Source organism: Vigna umbellata, chromosome 7 (assembly GCF_029865625.1).
Source record: "Vigna umbellata cultivar VRB3 chromosome 7, Vumbellata_1.0, whole genome shotgun sequence".
Classification (NCBI taxonomy): Eukaryota; Viridiplantae; Streptophyta; class Magnoliopsida; order Fabales; family Fabaceae; genus Vigna; species Vigna umbellata.
In genome coordinates, this window is record NC_142171.1 from 6,864,940 (window position 1) to 6,891,735 (window position 26,796).

The 26,796-nt window shown below is 30.5% G+C and overlaps 2 protein-coding genes and 1 pseudogene across 2 annotated transcripts; all 3 read right to left on the bottom strand.

Moving 5' to 3' along the window:
• Positions 1 to 900: 900 nt before the first annotated feature.
• On the bottom strand, positions 901 to 1,451 carry LOC148195050 (zinc finger protein ZAT11 pseudogene; annotated as a pseudogene).
• A 5,747-nt stretch (positions 1,452 to 7,198) lies between these two features.
• Positions 7,199 to 7,615, bottom strand: LOC124820587 (zinc finger protein ZAT11-like). Its single transcript, XM_047292311.2, has one exon. It carries the CDS (start codon positions 7,613 to 7,615, stop codon positions 7,199 to 7,201), a length of 417 nt encoding a protein of 138 aa, XP_047148267.1.
• A 1,753-nt stretch (positions 7,616 to 9,368) lies between these two features.
• On the bottom strand, positions 9,369 to 15,688 carry LOC148195051 (kinesin-like protein KIN-5B). The gene is made up of 24 exons (XM_088095438.1): positions 15,539 to 15,688; positions 15,216 to 15,421; positions 14,992 to 15,121; positions 14,740 to 14,895; positions 14,302 to 14,639; positions 14,080 to 14,218; positions 13,617 to 13,714; positions 13,369 to 13,525; positions 13,222 to 13,291; positions 13,060 to 13,136; positions 12,765 to 12,818; positions 12,594 to 12,674; positions 12,402 to 12,513; positions 12,236 to 12,322; positions 11,792 to 11,967; positions 11,543 to 11,704; positions 11,316 to 11,423; positions 11,051 to 11,209; positions 10,882 to 10,965; positions 10,582 to 10,787; positions 10,286 to 10,387; positions 10,091 to 10,200; positions 9,858 to 10,009; positions 9,369 to 9,758 (listed from the first exon to the last, which is right to left on the bottom strand). The coding sequence occupies exons 2-24, from the start codon at positions 15,395 to 15,397 to the stop codon at positions 9,585 to 9,587; spliced, it is 3,114 nt and encodes a 1,037-aa protein (XP_087951564.1). The 5' UTR covers positions 15,398 to 15,421; positions 15,539 to 15,688; the 3' UTR covers positions 9,369 to 9,584.
• Between the last annotated feature and the right edge of the window lie 11,108 nt (positions 15,689 to 26,796).

Here is a 26,796-nt window from a genome sequence, read left to right on the forward strand (position 1 = left end):
ATAGACACACAAACACACAGAGACACAACCATACACATACTCATATATATATATATATATATATATATATATATATATATATATATATGTATATATAAATTATATTGATAAATATCACTTTTGTTTGGATGACTATTATTTCAAATAGGTTATATTTATAAATGATAATATTCAATATATAGGAACTATCACACGATTCATATAATTCTTTTCTGAAAAAAACTTGAACTAACTTTTAAAATTATATATATATATATATATATATATATATATATATATATATATATATATATATATATATATATATATATATATATATATATATATATATATATATATATATATATATATATATATATATATATATATATATTTTGTATTCTTGATTTATGGGTAGAGGTAGTTAAGAATTACACAATAATATAATTGCCATTGTTTTGAAAGTTTCTACTGTACAAAACAAAGTGCCTATAATATGATAATTAATAATGAAAATGTCTTTACGAAATGGATTTGAATATGTTTGTATTCCAAACTAACACATTTTGCTTTATAAAGAAAAGGAAGGAAACATTTGTATTCGTTTGGTGATTTTGTAATAAAAACATATTTATTCTTCCTGCTAGTAGTTCTATGGATGTTAATCATCCACAACCTATAAAAAATAAAATGAAAGAAGTTAAACCTTATATTCTAAAATTGGATTATGCCAAAGGTCCATTCCATCATTAACAATTCTTCTTCACATTGTGATTACTGAGACATATCTTTAAAGCATAAACGATATGATTTGTATCCTATAAAATAAACAAACATGTACATGAAAGAATCGAAAGAATACATTGGTTAGAAAAACAGAAAAACATCACAAGTAACCAAATACTTCAACCAAAGTGTAGTTATAGTCGTCATCATCACAATTGATCAGACGAAGGAATCAACTCTGGGTGCTTTGTCGCCAAACAGTAGCTTCAAATCATTCTGCAGAGGGGTCAAGTTCAAGTCCAAGCACATAACCCTCGTAGTATTCGACCTTTTCAGAATGGGGACCTTTACCAGAGCCTGATTTATTGAAGAAAACCCTTCGTTTAGGGCAATTCTGTGCCTTTTCATGTGTCCTCCCAGTGCCTGACCCAGAGAGAATTTTTGACCACAAATGGAGCACTCGTGCTTTTTGGTCTTATTTCCAAGTCTCAGAATTTCTTCCTCTTCTTTCACGTCTTGCTTGGGCGTTTTGTGGCTGGCCCTGTGGCCACCAAGAGCTTGAAACGAAGAAAACTTACGGTTGCAGGTTCTGCACTCAAATTCCTGAGGACGGAAAAGTTTGTGGGGTTTGATTTCTATGGGACGGGAGAGTAGCACTAGACAATTTGCCAAATCTACGCTGTCTTCTCTCTGTCTCTTCATGGACACTTCTCACGTAGAATTAACTAAGACAATGAAATAGGAGAAAGAAGGTGTTGAAATTGAGATGTCAAACTTAGGGCATTAAGATTGGTATTTATAGGCCGTTTTAGACAAAGTCAAGGTCTTTGACTCGTTTAAACAAATAAACCACTTGTTGGAGGCTAATTTTGTCTAAACGAATCCTTCAAACCTGTTGAAACTTAGAAAGTAAAAGTGTTAACGGTTGTTGGCCTATCTGACTTTGTATTTCCTAAACGGCCAAATCCCTTACTTTAATATGACTTTCAACATTAAATAACTTTCTTAAGAACATTATTGAATTAAGAGAAGAGTGTTAATAATGGTCATATTCTACGTATTTTACACACGCTGGTTTACAAAATATTTTAACTGTATGATGACAAGGTGTGTGCGTGTTGGGGTGTGCTGCGCAGTGACAAAGTCATGCGCGGTGAGCTATTCAACCCAAGAAGGAAGTGGTCCTTCTTTTTGAAACTTAGGAATGTGTTCTTACATAGGCAAACGTATCTCGTAAATAGATTTTTCTTGGTACTTATTCTCCACAAGATACATGAGCTTTGTGTATATAGAAAATTCTCCCACACTAGTCAATTTTCAGATCAGTAAACTGACAAAATGGTAATTATAATGTAAAAAATAGGTACAAATCGCTATTACTATTATATTTATATCATAATTTAATACTTATGAGTCTTTACCTGAATGGACTTGGATATAGACCTAATGACCTAATGAACCATTTACCTTGAATGAGGTAATAATGATTAGCCAAATTTTACTAAGTTGCATAAAAGGTGATATATCATCAAATGTGGTAGGCTGACACGTACTCAACTAGGCCACTTAATAGGTGGTTTACAATCATCTTTGATAGATGATACATAGTAATGGTAAAAGGCATGTAGTCTTTGACATGTGACGGTTAGGTATTGGTAGCATACGACACATAATCCTTAGCAAGAGGCACTTGACCATCAGCATGCAACACTTATTATTTGATAAAGAACTCTTGACCCTTACAGATAATATATTGTAAAAACTGACAATAAAATAATAAAGATCACAAACAAAGGATTTCCTGAGACGTGTAGATCACTGTCCTTAAGGATTTATCCGCGATGTATTGCGCAAGCCTCCAAGACACAATAAGACTTTTCAAAATTTCTAATGATATAAAAACTAGTAAAGATCTCTAAAAAAATAATAAAATAAACCTAAAATATTTTTAGAAAAAAAAAGAAAAAAGAAAGAATGAAACTAAGAGAAATTGAGAGAAAAATGATTTCTGATGATGATTTTGGAGTGACAGAAATGTCTTATAGAGCTGGTGAATCAAGTCCATGATCGAGAAAATTCAAAATATGTAACAAAATATCTGCTAAAAAATGATTGTTTAATAAAATCAGACGTTGCAAGCAAAAGCAAAAGTGCCTTGGCCTGTTAATAAAATCAGAACATTACAATCAAACGTGCCTTGGCCTGTGGAAGAAGCAGTTTTGAATGACCACGTTCAAAAACATTATAATATTCAAATTTAAAGCACCAACGTTAAGAAACATTAGATTTTGCAATATAATATTCAAATTTAATCGACCATAGACAGTTGTTTACCTTTGATAGGTAATTCTCAATCTTGGGTCGACAACTTTTAACCTTTGGTAGGTAGGTCTCAACTCTTGATAGGTAACACAGGAATGCTTAACTTTGGTGAGTAGCATTCAGACCTTTCCATGTGACTTCCAAGATGTGCCCTGTACTAAGCTGTCTTAAGAAATCAATGTAAATAAAGTCAAAAGAATATTCGATGTACAAAATAAAATCGATAAAACAATATTATTCTGTATTGTGACAACATACACAAAAGGAAACGAAGGTTCAACTACATGTTTATTTTCTGTTGATGTTTCTGCATGAGATACTGACTTTGACCAAACTAAAAAATGCTCCCAATATGGTTCTGTGTTCAAGTGCAGTAACTAATATATGTTGATGGGTTGAAAACCTGCATTTCGCTGGCAAGCTAAGTGAGTTTAGGTGAATAAAATTGAAAAAAATTCATAGATTATTATATTAAAATTTTGAATTAAGTTGAGTTTATGTTTAATAAGGATTTTCTCTTTTCAAGAAATCATCTCTCAAACATATTTTAATTTTTATTATTATTATTTGTCTTTATTCACATATTTTCATTAAATCTTTTGAATACTTCATCTTTCAAATTTTGTTTCCATCTTAAATACGAATTCTTTTTAGTAGGTTAGAAACATGTGAAAGTTGTTTGGAGATTTAAAATTGTCAATTAAAAAGGCATAATTTTTTTCGTAATTTTGAATTTCAAAATAAAACTGTGTTACCATTTTTACTTTTACTTTTAGAAATTTTGAACTTCAAATTCAAACTTTGATATTATATATTTCAAAATTCAAATATAGCAATATAAATATTAATTTAGAAAAAAGATTAAAATTTAAATTTTTATTTATTTTTATATCTTTAAAAGTTTAAAGAATTTATAATTTAAATTTTTTAATAATCCATTTATGTGTTTGTTATTCAAATTATTTTTTAAATTATTTGAGTTTAACATAACCTTTTTACCATGAAGTATTATTTTTAATATTTTATTATTTGTTTACTTTTAGTTTATTACTTATGTCATTGTTCAATTATTTATTTATTGTTTTATATTATATTTTAATTTTATTATTATTATTATTTATTATTATTATTCACATATTTTAATTAATAAAATTGAAATTTTCATCTTTCAAGTTTTATTAAAAAACCAACTCTTCTGATTGGTGAGAGACATGTGAAATTTGTTTAAAGACATTGAAATGGGGCATTAAAAAAATGTCATTTTTCTAAATTCCTTTTTTGAATTTTGAATTTTAAATTCAAACTTTGTTACCATAGTTTACTGTTTTTATAGATTTAGCATTTCAAATTCAAACTTTGTTACCAATGTTTATATTTTTACTTTAATTCAAATATTACCGATAGAAACTTATGTTCAAATAAAATTTATTTGTTCTTTGTTATTAATCAAAATTTGAATAACTTATATGAAGTAATAAAAAACCAATAGAAATTATTCTAATACGAACATGTATATAATTTCGCTAATGTCATACACTAGTCCATCATCAAATTATAAAAGTTGAAATTTTTTTATTAACTCTAATAAAATTGATTTCTAACATCAAAAAATTAAAAATATTTCAATTGAATTAATAAAATAATATAGTAATTATTAAATATTGTCAATTATTTATTAATAACTAAACAATAAAAAAATAAACATATAAATTTAATAACATAGAAAATAGAGATTAGAGTTGATAGAGTTTTAAAATAACAATGAGACTAAATGTTTTAAAGTTAAAATAATTTAATAAAATGAATAGAATTTGTGAAACTCATCTCATTACCTAAAACATCACTAATCTCTATACAACTCTTTCTTTCCATTTTCTTTTGCTTTTCTCTAAAGATTTTATCTCTTCAATCATCTGTTTGGCGATCGAGAAGTTCTTAAGAGATCACGGCGGTGTAATCTCCATATCTATTCGATCAATTTCTAGAATAGAGCAAGTAAGTTTCGACTCCTTTTAATCTTTCGTTCCTAATTTGAAATAAAGTGAAGTGATTTTTCATTGCATGCGTTGTTTTTCTTTCTAATTGTCTTGTATTATGAGGTTTTAAGGATTCATTTCGTTTTAAATTCGGTTTTTTTGTAGACGTTTCTAAAGTTTCTTGAACCACTATAAAAATATTATCGACAAACTTTTACCAATGAAAATATATTCATTAATAAATTTGCATTATCGATGGATTTTACTACGGATCTGAAAATTTTCTTTATTGACGAAATCATTATCAATGGAAAAATTCATCAAAAAATGCATCCGTAATGCATATTCACTTATCGACAAAAGAATCTGTCAGTAAAATTTATCGATAAATAAAATATGCATTATCTATAGAAAAATCAATTGGTAAAAAGAGCGAGAATTTTCTATTTTTTTCACTTATCGACAAAATTTTTCATTGGAAAAATTTGTCGGTAATACATATTTCACTTATCGACAAAGAAATTTGTCAATAAAACTCATCGATAAATAAAATATACATTATCGACGAAAAATATATCGGTAAATCTGTCAATAAAACGAGCAAGAATCTTGTCACCATTTTTTCACTCTTTCTGTGTGAAAAAGTTATTTTCTTTCTCTCACACGTCTTTCTCATTTGCCCGAGACAAAGTTTCTTCCTCTCCCTTTGACCTATCTTTCTCAACATTGAACAACACAAATCCAGCTCTTGGGTCACACGCTCATGTTCTGTCACCATGGATTACCAGAAGTGATGCCTATAACCGCTCATCAGTGGCCCCTCTTTGCTTCATGGCCAGAGGTGCCCATAGGTAAATAGAAGAAAGAGAATGATGGAAACTTCAATTCCAGATACAAGAAGCATCAAAATAGACAATGTTTAAAAGAAGAAAAAAAAGAGCGAAAACAGATATGAACTATATCACGATATTTCCAACGAATTTACCAACAAATTTTTCTAACAAATTTATCGAGAAACGGATCAAAATCTATTCATATTTATCTAACTGCAAAAAAAAAGTCACCAAAATCAATCTCTGACCAACGTTTGGTTAGAGATGATAATCAAAATATTGTTCAAGTATAAATTAAATCTAACGACCACATTTCACAAAATGATGAATTACTAAAAAATACTTAACTTTTACATCCAAACGTGCAACGTGAATAAATCTCTAAAAGAAATTATTTGCCTCTTAGATAACTAAATACTCGAATAGTTTTTTAATCAATTGTTTTTTATCTATTTTTAATTTACTCTACGTTATAAAAGTATACCAAACAACCCTTCAATTTTATCTCTCTCTCTCTCTCTCTCTCTCTCTCTCCATATATATATATATATATATATATATATAATTTTAAGATTTATTTATATTAATAAACGTAATTATTAAAATAACGATGATAATAATATAACGATGATAAATAATAATGACAAATAAAAGAGAGAGAATAATGTTACTTCAAAAATATTTCTACAATATATTATTTTTCTTTGCATAATTATTTGTAAAATATTTTATTTAATTTATTTATGTTTTATTACATTATTATTCAGAAATCAACAATCAAATTGTGTAAAACACTTCCCACTATTTTTAAATACTTTCTTTTTTTAGTTAACAAATTTACATAACTTTCTAAATTATTCTTGCTTAAAATCTGTTTTTGTAAATAAATATTTCCTTAAATATTTATTTTTAATAAATAAATATATTTTTTTCAAATTATTTTTTAAACTAGTTACTTTTTTTCAATTCTTCCTAAAAAAACTTTTCAAAATCCCCTCCTTTATTTTGAAGTCAAAAACACAAAATCAAGAATCGGATTCCTACTATCTTTTCATCTACTAATCAGGTTCCTGGAACTTCTTGTGTTATAAGTAATTGGATGAAAAATTTACGTTTCTAACGTTAGAGTATTGATCCACGTTAAGCAACTTCAAAACGAACACCAAAAGAAAACGCAACGTGAATTTATCTATTTCACGGTTCTTCCTCAGAAAGCGAAACAGAAATCCAGCGTGAGAATTCCGGATCAGTTACCTATCTATCTACACACACTCTAACATCTCAAAGAAGCAGCAGAGAGCCGAATTCAATCAGTGAATAAGGAAAATTTGTACAAAAAATAATGAAAAGAATGAGAAAAATCTACAAGGAAAGATGCACCGTAGGAGCCTTGTTTCCGAACAACAACTTCAAGTCATTTTCCAACGGCGTTAGGTTGAGATCCAACTCCAAGCACATCACCCTCTTGCTGCTATTCGAACGTTTCAGAAGCGGTGCCTCCGCAATAACTGAAGAAAACCCTTCGTTCAAGCCTCCCCTGTGTTTTCTCATGTGCCCTCCCAGGGCCTGGCCCAACGAGAATCCCTGCCCGCAAATCGAACACTCGTGGGTTTTGGGCTTCCGGCTCAGATCCTTGCCCTCTTCTCCCTCCAACTTGGGCTTCTTGTGGCTCGCCCGGTGACCTCCCAGCGCTTGGAACGACGAGAATTTCCGGTTACACGTCTTGCACTGGAACTCCTCGGATTCGTTTTCTCTCTGTCTCTTCAGAACGGCTACCATGTTTAATTGGACGTGGTTATGTGGCAAAACACTTTGAGGCTGAAACGGAGTATTTATAGGCCATAGTCAAAAAGTGAGATTGCGAGTAAAAGTCCGTTTTGTACACCTCATTATCAATAAGAACTTTGACTTTCCTCCAATTACGTCACTACCCCTTTCTGCTTCCGTAACTGCTCACTTAAGCTTCTATTAGAAGATTAGGAAGTGAAATATATTATGTTCTATTCAATAAAATATTTATAAAATTTTATATTCTGTTTTTTTTTTCACGCATAATATATATATATATATATCATTAAATATAGACAAATAATAATGAATTTTATCTTAACTTTAAGAAGTAAGAGTTAAATAAAAAATGTTTTCTTTAAGCAGCGGAATAGTAACTAAAGATATATTAAATTAGAAGTAAAATTTGAGATATTTTATGGTGCAATTGATTCTTTGACTTGAGGCCCACGCACAATACTACGTTACACGGTATAGCAACCGAGTGAGAGATCCGTGAGCACTGAGCTAATACAGGATATGTACGGATAAACAACGCTTCCCATGAAGCTTCCGTTTCTTTAGAGTATTCCAATTTTAGTATTATTAAGTTGGTGAAGAAAAACCAAGGTTACTTCTTATCTCAATGTACGCAACAGGGTTTTTCTCCTATTTATTATCATTTAATTTGATAAAAAAATGTCTTCTTATGTTAAAATTTGTAATTTTAAATATTTTTTCTAATTCTAGAATAACTTTTAAGAAATACTACTGGCTTCACCTTTTTTTATAATAAAAAAAATAAAGTTATTATTCTTATTATAGATAATTATTTTAGTTTTAAAAAACAGTTAAATTAAAAAGATGGCCAAATTAAATTTATTTTAAAAAAGTTACTTAAAATTTTTAATTAAAAAAACAACTACTTAAAGGATAAACTAAAACCAAAGTATACAGCAAGCGAGATAATTTCTATAATAACCAAAGTATATACACCAAACATATAATAGTGTACTGGAAAAAATAAATTGGTATTTCCAAAATTCATATTTGTTTGAAATAATAACATATTATTATTATTTTACTAGCGAAAAACATGTGTTTACGCTCTTTTACTTTATGATAATAAAAAAATTAAAAATTTATTTTATTAAAATAAAAATGTTAAGTCATTAGGAAAATTATACTTTTAAAAAGTAATTGTAAAAGAACAGTTACAAAGTTTAAAGAATTTTAATTATTAAAATAGTTTATATTGAAAAGGATAAAATAGATAATAAAATGTGTACATCATAAAAAGAGTTGTTATTTATTGTATTCCTTGTTTAATGTAATAGATATTAAAAAAAAATTATTGTAGCAAAGTTAATAGTGATATTTAAATGATATTGTTATTTGATGTGTGAAGATCCTGATTAGAAAGTTCAATGTAACGCTCACGCATTGAACACAGACTTGGGCGGAGTACGCCAATTTGGTGTGATAAAAGAATGTTTTCTTAGTGTCTAGGAAAACGGATTTCATAAAAAAAGGGATCGAAAAAACATGAATTTGTTTGAAAGTTGTTTGCGTGGAGGCACCGGTTAGATCCGATGTTTGTGTTGAAAAGCAGCGAGTTTCTAGAATGGTAGAAAGATCAGTGCTGGAACATGCTTTAAGGGAGTGGGAGAAAGAGACGCAACGCGGGCTTCACGCGGAAGTGAAGTTTCTTCACACACTTCACAAGGGAAAAGGAGCAGAAGATTTTGAAAAACAGTGAATGTAATGCAAAGAACATGTAAAAGGAGGAAACTAGAGAAATGGAGAATACATATAACTACAAACAAATTGCGTGCAGAAGCACACCTCAACTAAATAGGAAAATTCAAATAGACCTTTTACACTAAACTACAACTTTAGTCTCTACGGGAGGGTACATGTTAGAGAGAGTGCTCATTAAGTGATGAGCTTTGTGGAGTTTCATTCTCATATAACTTTCTCACTAATTGACTGAATTCACGTCTGCAAAAGGAGTTCGATTTGGAGTTTTGCTTTCTGCATGAATTAATTTCGGCGAAGTGGACTTGTCTTCTGTGATCAGTGTTCTCATCTCCTCAAAGGAAGCCGGGCTGGGAACTGATATAATTCTTTTCTGAGATCTTTCATTCTGATCAACCTTTTCACATAAAGAAGAGAAAAGCTTTAATACTAAAACTAAAGAGTTACGCAAAATCTCCACAACGAAAACAAAATGTGACCATAAGAAAGTATGTACCAAGTAATCTTTAACCAGGCTTTTTTCTGCTTGAACATGGATATTTGATACATCTTGGCCATGCTTGTCTTGCAATGAGTTAAGCTGCTCCAACCACCTTGTGGTCATGGAATCAATTGCCTTCTTGTTCTCATGGTCCATCATCAGTGCACCTGGAGTAATGCAAGTTTATACTTGGTCCAATTTCAGACAAACGAAAGAATGGGGTAAGACATGTAAGGACTAGAATTTACCATTTACATCTGCCAGCAGGGTGCGTGTTACTGCATCATAATCTGAATCCATAGACAATGATGCAGACACAAATTCTTGCTTAAGAGCATGATTTGATAAGATGTTTTCCCTGTCATGCATTAATAAAAGTTGAAAATTTTAACTTCCTGTGGCTCATTAAGATCAAGTCTGCGACATGAACAAGCAAAACTTACTTCACTGTGGATTCTATCTCTGCAAGATTGTTCTTGAGGAGATTACACGAGGACGAGTTGGCACTTTCCCACTGCTTCCTAGAACACTCTACAGTCTTTGAGCTGCATAACATTACAAAAATATACAAGTTTGAAATTTCGGCAAATTCATTGAAATCACTGGCATAGTTCATTGAAAACAGAGTTTTACTTAAATGGTATAAGTAAAACTGTGTTTGTCTATTATCCTCTAAACAAAAGAGAGAAAAATTAAGAGATTAAGAGAAAAGAGCAGAACAGAACAAACGAAAGCTCACCACTCAAGGAGGCAATTCTCCATGGTAGTATTAATATCACTGGCCGAGAATATTTGCTCCACAAAGTGACTTTTCACGTTCTCTACATACCCACTAACTTCCTTGGTACCATCTTTTGAAACTTGCTGCATGTTGAGCATCTCTAGCTGTAATCTCTTGGACTGTTGCATGCTTGTGTCCTTGATATTCCTTGATGCCTCTGAGACCTAATACATATTCTTCAGAAGTCAGTGATCCTGTACTTAGTTAATACAATCTGTACAACTCCAAGGAATTGAAACAATAATGCACTCGACTGACCATAACCGTCCTATTAGATGTCATGGTTCCCAAAATCGCTGCAATTTTCTGTAAGGCCTGTGCCTCCTCTCTCTCAACCTCTTCCTGTTTAAAGTTAAAGGAAAAAAACTAATCATCATGAGTATGACTTTAGAGATCGCGATGTATAAGTGGCTCAAAATCCACATACCTTAAACTTCTTCTCAAAGTTAGCTAACTGCTCGGACCTCTCATTTTGAGTTTCTTCAAGAACTTTCATGACACTTGAAGAACGTAGATGAATGTCATTAAAAAAGTTTATAGCAGCCTCTGAAGCGACTCGTGCTGAAGCTATGCTTCGTTGCAATCCCTAACATTGGTCCATGAAGTTTTCAATGGCATGATTAAAACTATAGCTCTTTATTTTATACAAAAAATAAACTTAACCAAAAGAATAGTTTACAAATGAAACATACTTGCTCTTGCTGTTGAAGTGAGAATGCTAGCAGCTGCTTTTGCTCATCAATAGAATTCTGGATGTTGCATATAACATCCTTGGCTTCAGAAACAGCAGTGGCAAGAAACTGTAAGGAAGCAGAGTAATCAACTTTAGATAGGAGCATATAACTAACAATTAGAGCAGATAATGCCCTCAATGAATGTTGAAAATAAAGAACAATCAACTTATGTCTTGTATTTTTACATTTTCAACTGCCAATGTTTGTGATGACACTTTAGATTGCATCAGTTCCACATCCGATGTAGCTTTCATGTGCAATGTATTGGTTAGCTCCTTCATGGTCTCTACCCCTGAAGTGTAAATTCCCGTCATTTTCTTGATCCTTGATTCTAGAGTTTGTGCAGCCTGAAAAAAGATTATCATAAATCAACTCTGGTGGAGACGTGACAAACATAATTTGCAACTGCAACTAGATGTTTTCGTTTGTCTTACATCACTTTTACTGGCAAGATAGGAGCTGACATGGTCTTCCATACTTTTAAGTTGTTTCTGTTGTTGAGAAACTGATCCCATAATGGTTGTATGCAAGTCCTTTAAGCTCTCATTTAGGAGAGACCCAAAATTCAAAATTATTTTTTTATTTTCTGCCTCCAATCTTTCTTTGTGATCTGCAAAAAAGATAATAATACATTAATACCACAGATTGAGGGAAAATAAAACATCTAGGGGGTGCACAAACACATCGCATTCCTACTCCCAGAAATAGGGTGTATCATTATTTTCAAATTAATAGTTGATATTGATAGTTCCATTCAGAAACATGTCAATTTCTAAAAACAAGGAGCATATGAAGATATATGCTTAATTTCATTTTTCACATTTGATGAAGCAGATTTCTTGTGGAAACATTTCAAATCTTGATAGATTAAAACATACCCAAATTTGAGGACAGTGAATTAATATCATCAGATGCATTCTTCAGATCAGTACACATTTCCTTCGCACGATCAATCAAGGCAGTTTCTGTTTACAACAAAGTAAATAAAATCACAATTGAATAAAAAATAAATAAATGTTACTCCATAACCATCAATTGAATTACCTGACTTCATTAGCTTGGAAATGGTGTATTCCTTCTCCTTCAAGGTTGAAACTACTTGCTTGTAGTTCTCTTGGAGATCATGTAAGGTGTTTCTGGTTTTTTCCAAATTCCCCTGAGAGAGTAATTTAAAGTGAGAGACAATATTTTTCAAGAATAACTTCTGAAGGAAAACATTCTAGGTATTTAGAGAACCTTGCAATCCTTAAGCTCTCTTTCTAAATCCAGTTTCTGTTCTTGCTCTGTTAAATAGAGCTCACGGAAGCTCTCCACTTGCTGCAAAATATGAGAGAAAGAATTAACTTATCCACAAAGTTCTCCATAGACAATAATAGAAATGTCAACCAAAGAAATGTCAGGTAGTACCTTCTCACTTAGGCCAAGGTCATTCTCTAATTGCTCTATCTTCTCATTCCTTTCCTGAATTAGGATAGGGAAATTGAAACAAATATCATGAAAAACGGAATACACATATAAATATAGTTTTCAATCAGAAACTGCGGTATTGCAGGAAAAGACACAAGCACCATATTCAGTTATATGAATATTAAAATAAAATTTTGAAATAAGTGTTTTTGTTTTTCCATATGATGCCATCATTTGCAAACTTCTTTATCGTATTATTGTTACATTATGGCCTTTTGGAAAACAAATGTAAGACCTTCTTTTCTGTTTCTTCCTTGGCAAATCTTTCATGAGAAATATATACACCGTTCTTTTCCCTTGCTGCTCGAATATCTGCATTCGATATTCACATAGACAAAGATGAGATACAAAATATTCTTCTACATTCCTAAACTTACAAATTGGTGATGAATGTTACCTTCTTTCATCCTCTCAATTTCTATGTACAAGTCCTTCAGCAAAACGGCCTTTGAAACCTTTTGGTTTGCCTATTAAAAGCACACAAAGTTAAAACTGCTTTTAGAAGAATTGTACGCAAAGGACAATAAGAGCAGTGGCAACAGACCTCAGGCTTATTCTTTATGCTTTTTGCACGACTAGCATAGTCTAGTGTACTTAGTGTTTCATCCATACAATAAGCAGAAGGAGAAATAGTAGCAATTATGCATGTCTTTGTTTTCCCTCCTAGGGAGTCTCGCAAAATCCTTGTAAGCTTACTGTCTCTGAAACAACACGAACATGACATTGATAATAAGCCAAACGTTTTCAAATTTTAATTAAACAATAGTAATTGAATATGTTGTTAACATGAACCTGTAAGGCACATGAGCAGAATGTTCCACAAGTGCATTTATGACACGTCCCAGGGTGAGTAAGCTCTTGTTTATCTCCCCTGCTTCTCTAGCACGCCCCTGTAATTTTATTACTCAGCATGATAATATATCCTGGTTGTAAATGCATATAAAATAACGGGTGGAAACTTAATGTCAATCCAAAAATAGATCCCAGTCAGGCTTCATGTAACAATCCAGAAAAAAGAGAAAGAAGGGACACCATGAACAATCAGTAGATAAATAGCTTCCTGAACACTGCTAATCTTACAACTATAATCAATAAGTCATAATCATTTAAAAGTTCAAGCAATTAAATAGCATGTTAAGAATAAAATGATATCTCAAATTATCTATATTTGATCACGATGCATTTTGACCAAATGACAAACTACCAACCACTATTAGTCACTTAAAATAGAGTCAAGTAGAAATTTTTCTTTTACCTCACGTGCTCCTGAACGCATTATATTTTCTGATCCTGCCAAGTCGACGAGATTGAGCTTGCCACATTTAATCAACTCCTCGTCGCCAATCACTGTCTCCTTTACATACACAGTAATGGTGAAGACTGAATGAGAACGGCTGCACCAAAGTAACATTTCATTAAGCGAAACATACTTCTGCAAACATGAAATACTTATACAACTTCAATAAAAGAAAAGGACCTGCTTCTCTTGTTGAGCAAAGTTTCTGCAGTGCGCCTTTTGGACGCTCCTCGTTCCAATAGAGTGTAAATTTCATTGACGCTGTAAACTGATTCTTCTTCAAGGCCTCTCACAAACACACAGCCCTTTCCATCTTCCATAAGGGTTATAGGTTTCTTCTGTTTTTCCTCGGTAGGCCTAGAATTCTCGTCTGGGGACAACAAATCGGTTATCTCTTCATTATAAAGCTCAAGGAATGTCACTTTCATGTTATAGTCGGCATTCTGTGCTTCTAAAATATCAAAAATTTGACGCACTGCTCTTGGAATTACACCAGCCTCAGCAGGTAAATCACCACCCTGTATAAAGAAATCTCATTTAATGACACTAACACACTTTCTGTGAACACAAAAAAAAAAACTACACATTGCTACATATTGAGTGAGAAAATTGTAATACCTTATTTCGCATGCCGCCTTCCATTGTATAAGTTTTGCCAGTACCTGTCTGGCCATATGCGAAAACAGTGCAATTGAAACCATCGAGAACTTCATTCACAATTGGGGCAATTGCTTGCTCGTATATTGATCTTTGCTGTGCTTTAGGTCCAAAAACCTTTAGAAATGTAAATTAAAAAAAGTTAACTATAAGATCGTATCAAGATATTATTATTATTACTTGTAAATGGTCATAAGATTCATATAGCCCTACCTTATCAAAGGTGAAAACTCTATCTACTTGCTTGTTACCTAGAGTGTGCATAACAGTAACTTCCCTTTTGTTTTCACTACATGTCACCACCCTGGGAACGTTGGATCTGAGCTCATCTTCACTAAATGGTCTGACATTATGCATAAAAAAAATAAATATTCAAAATTTAATAAAAAATCTGGGTCCATTTTATAGCTTCAGCTCGTCATGAAATAAAATAAAACCTGCATCGAAGCAAAACTTGGACGTTAGTCTCTTTGTCCTTGTCCTGACGGTTGGGGCACCATTCAGAACCTCGTGAATCAGGACGGCGTCGTTCCGGGCGAGGTGTGAGAAACGGCGACGGAGAAGCTGTCATACCGGACCCAACTTTCTTACTAGACTGATCAGGCGTCAATGGCATCATTTTCTCACTTTAAAATTACAAACCCTAAATCAAATGAAGCCCACCGTGAAAAAAAAGAAAGAGTATACATAAAAATTGAAAACAGATTCTAATATTTGCATCGATTCGATATGAACATGCAAAATTAAGAAGAGAGCGTACTTGATCGGAGAATCTGAGAAAAGAGTGTGGGTGGAAAGGGGAAGCTTTTGTGATTATACTTTTGGCGTTGTTTTGGTGTGAATGAGGAGTTTGAAAAAAACTGTGATGTGAATGAAGTGTTGTGTCGCTTTGGCAACGGCTACTTGAGACTATATCTAGGCTGGGATAGCCGTTATGTTATTAATACTCAGCTGCGCGTAGGACTTAAAATTCAAACTCCTCTTTCCAAAATCCGAAATCTAATACAATTGGTTCCTTCCACTTTTTGTTGTCTAAAGTTAAAAATATTCAGTTGAATTATGTTTTCAATTCTAAAAAGTGAGACAATTCAGTGGACTATTAAAATAAGAAAACTTCGAAAATTTAAAAAAAAAATATTTTAGAAGTTAAATACAAAATTTATGAAATTAAAAATAATTTTAAATTCTAAATTTTGAAAGTTAAATAATTATACACTCTAAAAGACTTATTTTTTTTATTTTTTTTATTTAGTATTCAAGAAATAAAACAATGTATCTAGTTTCTTCCAAGCATCAATCCACCTCTTCAGCTCTCATTTGAATCCATCATCTTCACTATTTCATTATCATCTTAGTGTATCCTCTTCAATATTCAATCTATGTGTCTCTTTTAACATTGTCTTCCTTAAATCTTCTTTATTGTTCCTCAATATTCAACCTATGCTATTATGCCAAAATTTGATTAGTAAGCGATCTTCCATGATAAACACATTAGGTCATTATATGTGTGGCAAATGCTTCACATTTTTTCCTTTTTCAATAAACAACATAATAAATTATAATTACTTTAATGTGTTCCAATGTTAGCATATGATTCTCCTTAAGTGCATTTGATACAATTTGAATACGAAATGATATGTTTCAATGCCAAATGATATGATCATATCTAAGAAAGAGTACAATCACTTCTGAATTTGCATCCTCAAAAGGCATAAACAAAAATAAATCGAAGAAAAACACAAAATTAAGAAAGAGAAGGGGACATCACGATCTAACATATTGATGAGTCAATAAAGATTCGCCACAAATATTTCCATCTTTGATAATAATCGAAGTTCTATGACATGGATCAAAAGAATCCTCTTATTGAATTCAAAATTCATATATTGATCAATCAAGGTGTTTACAAATGTATTTAATGTCCCTATATACAAGCAAGAATGTTAAAGGAACCTAAGAAATCCTACAAGAAAGCACAAAAACCAATTGTTTGCCCATGAACTTACAAAATAAAAATAAATTATATATGCTCTAACTATTTAAAAATCATTCTATAATTATGCTCCAAGTCATGATCTTCATGTCTTCATGTACTTTGAATTACAAAGGTTCTTTCTTAAGTTCTTCTTGTATTGAATTAGGAGATAATCCTTTATTATACCCTCTTTCTTAAAGAGAATTTGCTCTCAAATTTGTATTGCTTGAAAATTCATTCTCTTTTATATTGGATCAAGAGATAATCCCCTATCAACATTATTCATTTATGAAACATCATCCATTATTCATTTTTGAAGTTCATTTCAAGCAATTGATTAAATATTGGAGTAATAATACTATTAAGGTAAAGTTGTCAGAGCAGTGCAACAAAATGGTTAGCGTGAACAATAAATCAAGAGGGAGGGTGAATTGGTTTCTTATCGCAAATCATGCCTTTAATAATTTTCTCATAATTATTTAAATTCCTTAATAATAAATTAAATAAATAAGATAGTAAGGAAGAGACAAAATTGCACAGGTGATCTTTATACTAGTTCAGATCACACAGATCCTACGTCTAGTTGTTAATCTCAATAGAGAATTAACGCTTCACTATCACAAACCAAAAAATTGTTACAATCACAAAGAAAATAACCAAGTTTAATATTAGAACACCTCTCTTGTTACCACAAGAGATGAAACTCACTTCCCCTGAAACCCACAAGAGATGAATACCTCCTTCGAATGCTTCATGAAGGATGAGCAATTCCTTTAAATCTTCACAAAGGATGACAAACTTTAACTCAGCAACAACAACAACGCTCAATCACAACTCCCGTGAAAGTCATCACTTTATGCCAACACCAAGTTCTCAAAACCAAAACACAAGGGTTACATAAACCCTAGAACACACTTATCATAGAAAACAACAAAGTAGATAAGCTTTTCAAAATTCAAGTATTTCGTATTTTAGAATGAGAGTCATAATCCATTTTATAGAGATCTCACTCATGGATACCTTCAAAAGCCTGTTGTCAGCTATTTAACGCGAGATAATCGATTATCCACTTATGGTAATCATTATGCATTTAATGAATGCATAATGGTTAAAAACATGCTTGAAAATTCTCATAATTGCTCGTGATAATCTATTATAGAAAGTCATAATCGATTAGTAATAATCGATTATCATTAGTTAGTAATCGATTATCCTTAGTGAAAATGAGTTTTTTTTATTCAAAACGAATTTTAACACAACTAAAGGCAAACAATACACGAAATCATAGATAAATCACAATCTATACATGATTCTACTAAATTACAAAAGTTTTAACATAAAAGTAAGTATTCACCAAGATCTTCTTACAACAAGAGCACTTGAGACTTGAGTTTGAGACATTATCAAAACTTCTTAGATTCATCTTTATGCTAACAAAAGTTATTATGTCTTATTACTTTCAAGTTAAATTGAGTTATCTACCTTCATTGTTATTTTCTCTCATTAAAATGTAGAGAACTAACAAAAAAAAGCAAATAAGGCAAAACAAAAGTACATTCGTCATAAGTCATCATTTTAAGCAATAATTTTAAAATTGTTGTCTTACTAAAATCGTTGCATATTACCAATGGCCACGCTCAGCTAAACCACGACTAGGAAACTAATGCCTAAACTTTGGACCATAATTTTCTGTTGTTGCCTAAAATGAGTTCAACAAGTGTTTTAATTCTCTTCAGAATTACAATCAATGATTGCTTACAAGTCGTTCAAACTATTACTCTCGCCGAGAGGATGTGAGTACAATACAATGCAGTGTAAAAACTCGTAGATGTTTCTCCCTTTTCTCTTTCTCTATTTCTTACAACAGTAAGTAAATATTACAATGAAGCTCGATGAAGTACCTGAAAAATACTAGAAGAGAGGGGGTTGAATAGTGTTAATGGAAAACTTTTCGCAACCCTTCTGATATAACACGTTATCGAGCTTGAAATTCTTCTTTTAAATGCTTAGACGCTCGACTTGATAAATGTTGGAAAATGATAGTTGTTTTTATCGTGTTATTCAAAAACATATACTGCAACATTTTGCAAGAACTTCCCTTATGAAAGGTAATTGTTTAGCTTGGAAGATTCTTGTATTTGTAAATAAAACACAACTACAGGTTTTTGAAAAAAGATTGTTTAGATAAGAGAAGAGATAATTGCACAAATATTTTTATACTGGTTCACTCCAACTAAGTTACGTCCAGTCTCCTCCATAGAGGGTTCCACTATAATCTTCACAAGATTACAACTGAGTATTTTCATCACTCTTGGTCTGAGTATTCGCACCACTCATGGTATTAGACTACCGCACCTAGATTTTCCTTGAGTATTCTCACCACTCCTGGTACTAGACTATCGCGCCTAGATTTCCCTTGAGTATTTGCACCACTCATGGTACTACACTACCACACTTAGATTTCTCAACTCAAACTAAGTTCAATTTTAAGTGTTTTGATTTTCTTCAGAATTGCAATCAACGATTGCTTACAAGTCGTTCAGACTATAACTCTCACAAAGAGGATGCAAATACAATACAAAGCAATCTAAAAAACACTCGTAGGTGTTTCTCTCTTCTCTCTTACAATAATAAGCAATATAGCAATGAAGTTTGAGAGTATTTCTTTTTCTTTTTACTCTTCTCTTCTTATCTCTTTTTCTCTTTTTCAGCTCAGATGTATTCTTTTTCTTGAGCTCTTTCTTTTCTTCCCTCTTGAATGCTTGTAGGATGGATGTTTCGTTGTAAGCTTTTCACTTGACTATCCTCTTAAGTTATCCTCTTTATTTTTCTTTTGAAAGATCTTTTATTTAAAGGCTTCATGGATATATGTCCGTTAGACTTGAGCTTTTAGCCTTGATACTTCTATTTTCTCTTTCTTTGATACAACAATCGTTGGGTAACCAACTTGTCAAAGTAAGCATACTTTTTCAGTACTTTGCTTGAAGTAAGTTGTATATTCTTTTTAGGCATGACTTCAAGTGAAGAACATTTTGTGAATATCTCTTTTGTCTTTAATGTCCACTTTTGATATTTGATCTATAGCTTTGTGGATGTGTATATAATTACTTATCTGCAAAGAATATATAAATTGTGCATGCAACAAAAACGTCTTTTCTTATCTTCTTTATTATTTTTAAACGTTGAGCTTTAATGTCATTTAATGTTTGCTCAAAAAAAACAAAGTGTTTTTTTATTTTCTACCGTTAGGTAGCTTTTTGCAATTAAGCTCTTTTCTAAGGATACCAAGTGTTGTATACAAACTTCATCGTTGGACAAAGCATGGTTTAAGCTCATGGTATCGTTTAGTCAAGTAAACACTTTTTTTTGTTTTTGTCTCTTCTTAGATAGATAGCATTTAGTTAGTTTCAAGCTTTATATGTTTTAATCTTTTTAATTATTTTAGTTTATTTTGTCAAAGACATTGTCTTGACTTGTTTTGATTTAGAGAGCTAAGTTGAATACCTTCTTCAAGTATGATAAGCATTAAGCGTTTAACTCTAACTCTCTTAGACGTTTTAGGCATAATAGCGTTTAACCGTACGTCTGAGTGTTTTGACCTAAATGTTTTCCTAATTCTTAAGTGTTTTCCTAAGTTTTTCTATGTTGAGGATTCAAGTTCTAAGTTTTGTGTAGGTTTTTTGTGTTGTAGATTCAGGTTTTAAGTCTTATGTTTTCATCCTAAGTTGTTTTTCAGTTATTTTTCCGTTTTAATGTTATTTGATTAAACTTCAAAACATGAGAGCGTTTAGGCGTATAGACGATTTTGTCTTAACACTCGAGAGTATTGCTTGACTTCTTTTCTTTTCTTCTGCTCAAATGTTTTCTTTTCTTGAGCTTTTATGTGCTTTTCTTTTGAATACTTTTCTTAGGATGAATATTTTCGCTGTATGTTATCTCTTGATTCTTCATATGAATGATCTCCTATTTAAAGGCTCTTGGTCTTTATTCTTGTGTCTTCTCTTTCTTCGTGTACAATAGTCTTGTTTAAAGTCAACTTATCATAGCAGACTTGTTTTTTTAGTACTTTGTTTGAAGTAGGTTGTACTTCCTTTTAGACACCGCTTCTCAAGTGAAGAAAATTCTGTGAATATCTTTTTCGTCTCTAACGTCCACTTCTGATTTTTTAAATGAAGTATATGGATGTGTGTATAGTAGGTTATCTACAAATAATAGAGTAGATTGTGCATGCAGCAAATATGTCTTATCTCTTATCACTTTTGTTGTTTTTGAACATTAAGCATTTAATGTAATTTAATCATTGCTCAAAACAACAAAGTGCTTTTCATTTTCTACCGTTGATATAGCGTCTAACAATTAAGCTTTTCTTATAAAGATAGCAAGCGTTGAGTAAGAACTTCATCATTAGAGGAAGTAACAATTTTAGCTCATGGTATTGTCTAGACTGATGTAAACACTTTTTGTAATTTTTCCTTTTTAGAGCAATATTGTTTAGCATGTTATGTTTTCTTTTGCGTTTTAGGTTTAGGCTTTTAGAGTGTTTTTGTCGAAGACACTATCTTGACATTTCTTTATTTTCCCGAGAGTTCAACCTAATACCCTATGGGCATAGTAAGCTAATGCGTTTAACATAACTTTCCTAGACATTTTGACTCATCATTCATTTAGCATTGCATTTCAGTGTTTTCGATTTAGGTGTTTTTATGTTTTCTACAATCCTAAGAGTTTTTCTAAGGTTTTTCTGTGTTGGGGATTTTTTAGCCAAAGTCTTATGTTTCATTCTATGGTATTTTCATATTCTTATTTCTTTTAATATTATTTTGTTAAACTTCAAAACATGAGAGCGTTTAGACGTATAGACAATTTTGTCTTAACAGGATTCACAACTTGAAACTAGGTTCCACTCAATCCCAAGCCAATGAAATAAGATGAGTAATTAATTAATTTAATAGCAGGTATAAACCAATTTACAAACACGTAATTAAAAGCAAACATTCATAAACAAAATAGTACCGAATGCAAGAGAGTTCATAATGATTTACATCTTATTTCAACACCTAGAAGATTTAACTCCTCATGATACATATGAAGAAGTTAATACAAAGAAGGAACTCAATCTCTTAATCCTCTAATGATGTTCTTTAAAGTATAAAGGAAATGGGTAAGAAGACTTTCTAAAGTTTCTCTATGCAATTGTGTAGAAAGTTTTGTGAAAAGTATCTAAAAAGGCTATTCTAAAAAACTCTATAAAACAGATAGGAGATTTTGTTTTTATAGACATTGACAGTGTAGCTTCAAGGATGATTTTCATGACTCCAACTGTGAGGTTTCTTCATAAGGTGGATTTTTTCGGTATCTTAAGCTTTGTGTTTATGTGCTAGAGTCTCCTCAAATTACTTGTAGATAAAGAATTTTTAATGACTTTAACCTAAGGTAAGAGTTTAAGGTTTTCCTTTAAAGTTGATTTTCTTCGTATAACTCAAATCTCAAATTTCACGCTACATGCCAATGTTGGTTTGAGAAAATTGTATATAAAGATCATAAATAATGCTTTTAAATATAAAGATTTAAAAAAGCTTTATAACTATAAAGACTAAACAAATAATTAAACTATTTAAATATAATATATATATATATATATATATAATTTTTATAAAATAAAAATATTAATATACTCTTCTAAACATTATCTTATCCATTATTCTACCACTTAAAAATATTTAGTACAAACGAAGGTAACATATAATTTAATGATACATTAAATATATCTTTGGTCAAAATACATTTTTGGTCTTCCTGTTTTAAAACATAAAAATTAATTAATTTCACATAATATTCATATTTATTTGTCCATGTCTTTATTTAGATAGTAGGATTAAAATTCAGTAATTCAATAGATAGGAAATAAAAAACTATAATGGAAAATTCTGTTAATTGGTGCTTTTTATTATTTTGTGAAACTTTTATTATGGCCAACTAAAGAAATAGAACTTGTCACGGGACTTTAATGTATAGCACTCCTTACCACACAAAAACTTCCTTATTTATAAGCACGTCAATATCAATTCTGTTTATGAGTTGGACCCATTGCCGCAGTTTCCGGACAAAACTCTCATTTGTCCCTGTCTGTTTTTTTTATCTTCCATTTAAATAAGGTTCTTTTATATCAATTTCTCAAAAGTTAGATTTTTAATTTATGTTTTATATTAATAAAGGAGTTTTCACTTTTTGATGTATATAAAATTTTATTAATTTTATTTTCTAATTGATTCTTTTAAATTTAACATTTTAGTAAGTTTAACTGTTTTCTAATTTAATATCTTTTAAACTAAAATAACAATTTATAATAAAAAATATCTATAAAATAAATAAAATTGTCTACAATAAAATTATAAAATTTACATATATTTATATTTATTTTATTATAATTTTATTATTTTTATTATCATAAATAAAAAAGTGACTCACACGAAATACATACACTTTCACTAATATGTATAAAATGATTTTATTTTATTTAAATTGTCTGTTCACGCTTTTAAATATTATTTATGTTCACGCTTTTAAATATTATTTATCAAATATTTTGTCCATTCAGTCTTTCTTTCATAAGAATATATTAGAAAGTTGAACTTCTACTTCCCTCAAGATTAAAAAAACTCTAAACAATTAGTTTTATTAAAAATAATATAATATAAAAGGAATTGTTTCTAGCAGTTTCCAATAATTTCCAGACAAATTTACCTGGAAACCGTACTATTTATTTTTACATTCATATTGCTCTTAATTATTTGATATTACTTAGTTTTTTTTATAAATTATAATTCATTTTCCTAGAAAATAGAATTCAAATCTTTATAAATTTTATTTATAAAATTATATTTATTTATATATTATAATTTAACTTTCCGTTTAATTAACGTGAAATCTTTAATATTTATACATAATTATTATTAGTTCTTAGAATTTTGTCCGTATAACTTATATAAGGTTTTACTTTTAGTTTACACATAAATTAATTTTAAACTTGTTTTATTATTATTATTATTATTATTATTATTATTATTATTATTATTATTATTATTATTATTATTATTATTGTAACATCTCAAAAATACAGTCTAAAATTATATAAGAGAATAATCACATTAAATAATATTACAAATCAGTCTTACATTAAAAAAAATATAGAAGTACGTTTCTGACCGAACAGCCTTACAGAAAGAGCTAAAAACTTAGACGGTAAAAGGTAAGCTACTCTGACCGAACGGTTTACAAAAGTCCATACCGAACGGTCATTCAAAATAACAGGGAAAAGGTGATCGAACGATCACCTTACTATCCAACTAAACTACTGACCGAACGGTTCTACTGTTCGGTCTTAACTTCTACCTCTACTAAGTTTTCTTCTTCCAGCGCCTCTTCCAGCAGCTCATCTCCTTCTCCTCACATCCACATGGATGATCATTGCAACAGAAGACAACCAAACGTACAAAACAAACAAGATAGAAAGACATAGGATAAGCTTATGTAATTTAATTCATGTATAAACATATATTTCACACAATCAAAACCAGACAAGATAATTCATCACTCGCTCATGCAAAGCCTAATACTAGCTGACTGTCCGGACTGTATGAATTTTGTGTAGCTACAATGTTCGTGCACCCGGATGATGTAGTAACTAGGATACCCTCAACAGCTGCCACCTGAGGTTAGTCCTATCTGTCCAAATTAACCATAAGGACTAGGACCTCCTGTCGTTCCCACACATGACTTACCCTCCTCTACGTGAGGACGAGTAATCACGGAACACCAGGATGAACCACCAGCTTAGCATGCCCACATTCATACTTTACCAAATTTCAATATCCATTCATGAGCCATTCCTCCCGGGAATGCTCGTTCAAAATCCAATTCATTTCGTACACATCATATTTCATCATCTTTCATTAATAAGACCTCAATAAGATCAATTTGAATAAACGTCTCTGAAGATACTAAATACCCATGAGCGTTCAGACTAAACCCCTTAGCCTAAAACGAGTACTAAGACTCTAGGCTGAAAACAATAAATACAGACAATACAAGACATTCAATTTATAGTACTTAAAAGAATTATATGAAGAAACCGAACACTGATAAATACTTAGATTATTTGCGTTTAACTTCAAGAAAAACCGAATGTCAGTCAAAGACCGAACACGGTAGAGGGAGTATAATATTGAATTTAGACGAACGCTATTTTCATCAAGGTAGTTTAAAGAAAATAGAATGAGCGCTTGGTATAAGACCCAGCACTAAATAGTACGAACGCTTGGTGAAAGACTTAGCTCTGAATCGTACGAACGCTTAGTGAAAGACTTAGCATTAAATGATACGATCGCTTGGCGAAAGAACTACCCTTAACTTGACACATGAAATCCACCAAAACGACACGTGCGTGGATTTAAGTGGTTCTGAAAATTATTATTATTATTATTATTATTATTATTATTATTATTATTATTATTATTATTATTATTATTATTTACTATCTTCTAAAAGTATGTATTAAAAAGTCCCCAGACTAACTTCATAAATTTTTCAAAATTTTATTATTTTTTAATCTTCCTTTTTCATCTCACATTGTAATAACACTTTCTTAGAACATTGTATTAACATATTCAATTGCTCCAAAGATCAAATTACATCAAGTTTCCTGTTAAGGACATTAACCTATACAATAAAAGGAAATGAATATCTAGTTTTAGTTTCATTTTTAATGTTAAGTTATATTTCATTATATTTATAAATTTGTGTTTAGGTTGACATCTATACCGTTTGGTTTGGATCACCATCCAACCGTACAAATAATCAATTACGTTTGACCCCACTTCTATAAACCAAACTTCCAGAAAATAAAAATGAACAATAGTACATATATATTTTGATTTTATTTACACTTATTAAATACTTTATTTTTCTTTTTATCTTTGTCTCCTTATGACATCATATACCCGATAGATCTATTATTTTTTTATGTTCATCAATATTTATTAAATAGTTGTAAAACCATATTATACTACTGAATTACATAATTATAATATTACATATTTTTCTTATGTGATGAGAAAGACAGGTAACACATGAATATATTAATATATGTGATGAAAATCTCACAAATTTTGTGGTATAATAACTTAATAAAGAGTGAAATATCATATTAACAACAATAAATCTAATTACTTTTATACTATTTCATATACGATGAAGTATATGAAAGAGATGGTTAATCTTATAAAATAAATTTATAAAATAAAATTTATATCTTTTTATATATTTTAATTCAATTTTATCATTTGATGTCACATTTCCAATTATTTAACTCTTGGAAAAACTTAAAATTTATAAATTAATTTTGTATTTTTCTTTTTCTTTATGTATTTACAAATATATTTTTTTAGAAAAAGTTACTTTACACCATTTAACTACCCTTTTATATTAAGAAATAGTGTTAAATAATTGTAAAAGAAAAACTTGTGTAAAAGTGATATGGTCAATTATGAAAAGATGTTTTCATCACATTCATTTTTCTTTTCAGTCTTAATAATAAAAGAACAGTATACAGAGAGCATAAATTAATGATAGAAAGAACAATATACAGAAAACATAAATTATACTTTGACATACAAAATTTTACATTCATTAACATTATTTTTCTATATTTTTTATCCTTTTTTTTTACTTTCTGAAAATACAAAGTTTTACTCATGTATACCATGATCAACATTTTCACGTCCAAGGCTTTCCATATAAACTCAACCATTTCATAATCTGCATCTGCATGTGGTTTTTCTTTCCTGCATAAACACGACTCTCTATTTCTTGACCATCATCCTTTTGGTCAGTTGTTTTTTCAACTTTTTCTCTTATCCTTCCTTTTCCAATCAATTCAAGAAAATATCTAACTCTATCTCACACCATCTTTCAGATCTTTCTCTTGCACAATATATACAACATTCATGGAAGATTCATCCTCAGCAGCTTATATCCACCAGGTG

What these genes read in the sequence shown, in the direction of transcription:
- LOC148195051 (XM_088095438.1), bottom strand. Translation starts at nt 15,397, where the DNA reads ATGATGCCATTGACGCCTGATCAGTCTAGTAAGAAAGTTGGGTCCGGT. An exon ending in TCTGCTCATGTGCCTTACAG is followed by an intron (nt 13,526 to 13,616) that starts GTTCATGTTAAC and finishes GTGTTGTTTCAG; the next exon opens with AGACAGTAAGCTTACAAGGA. An exon ending in AGGAAGAAACAGAAAAGAAG is followed by an intron (nt 12,819 to 13,059) that starts GTCTTACATTTG and finishes ATCCTAATTCAG; the next exon opens with GAAAGGAATGAGAAGATAGA.
- LOC124820587 (XM_047292311.2), bottom strand. Translation starts at nt 7,615, where the DNA reads ATGGTAGCCGTTCTGAAGAGACAGAGAGAAAACGAATCCGAGGAGTTC.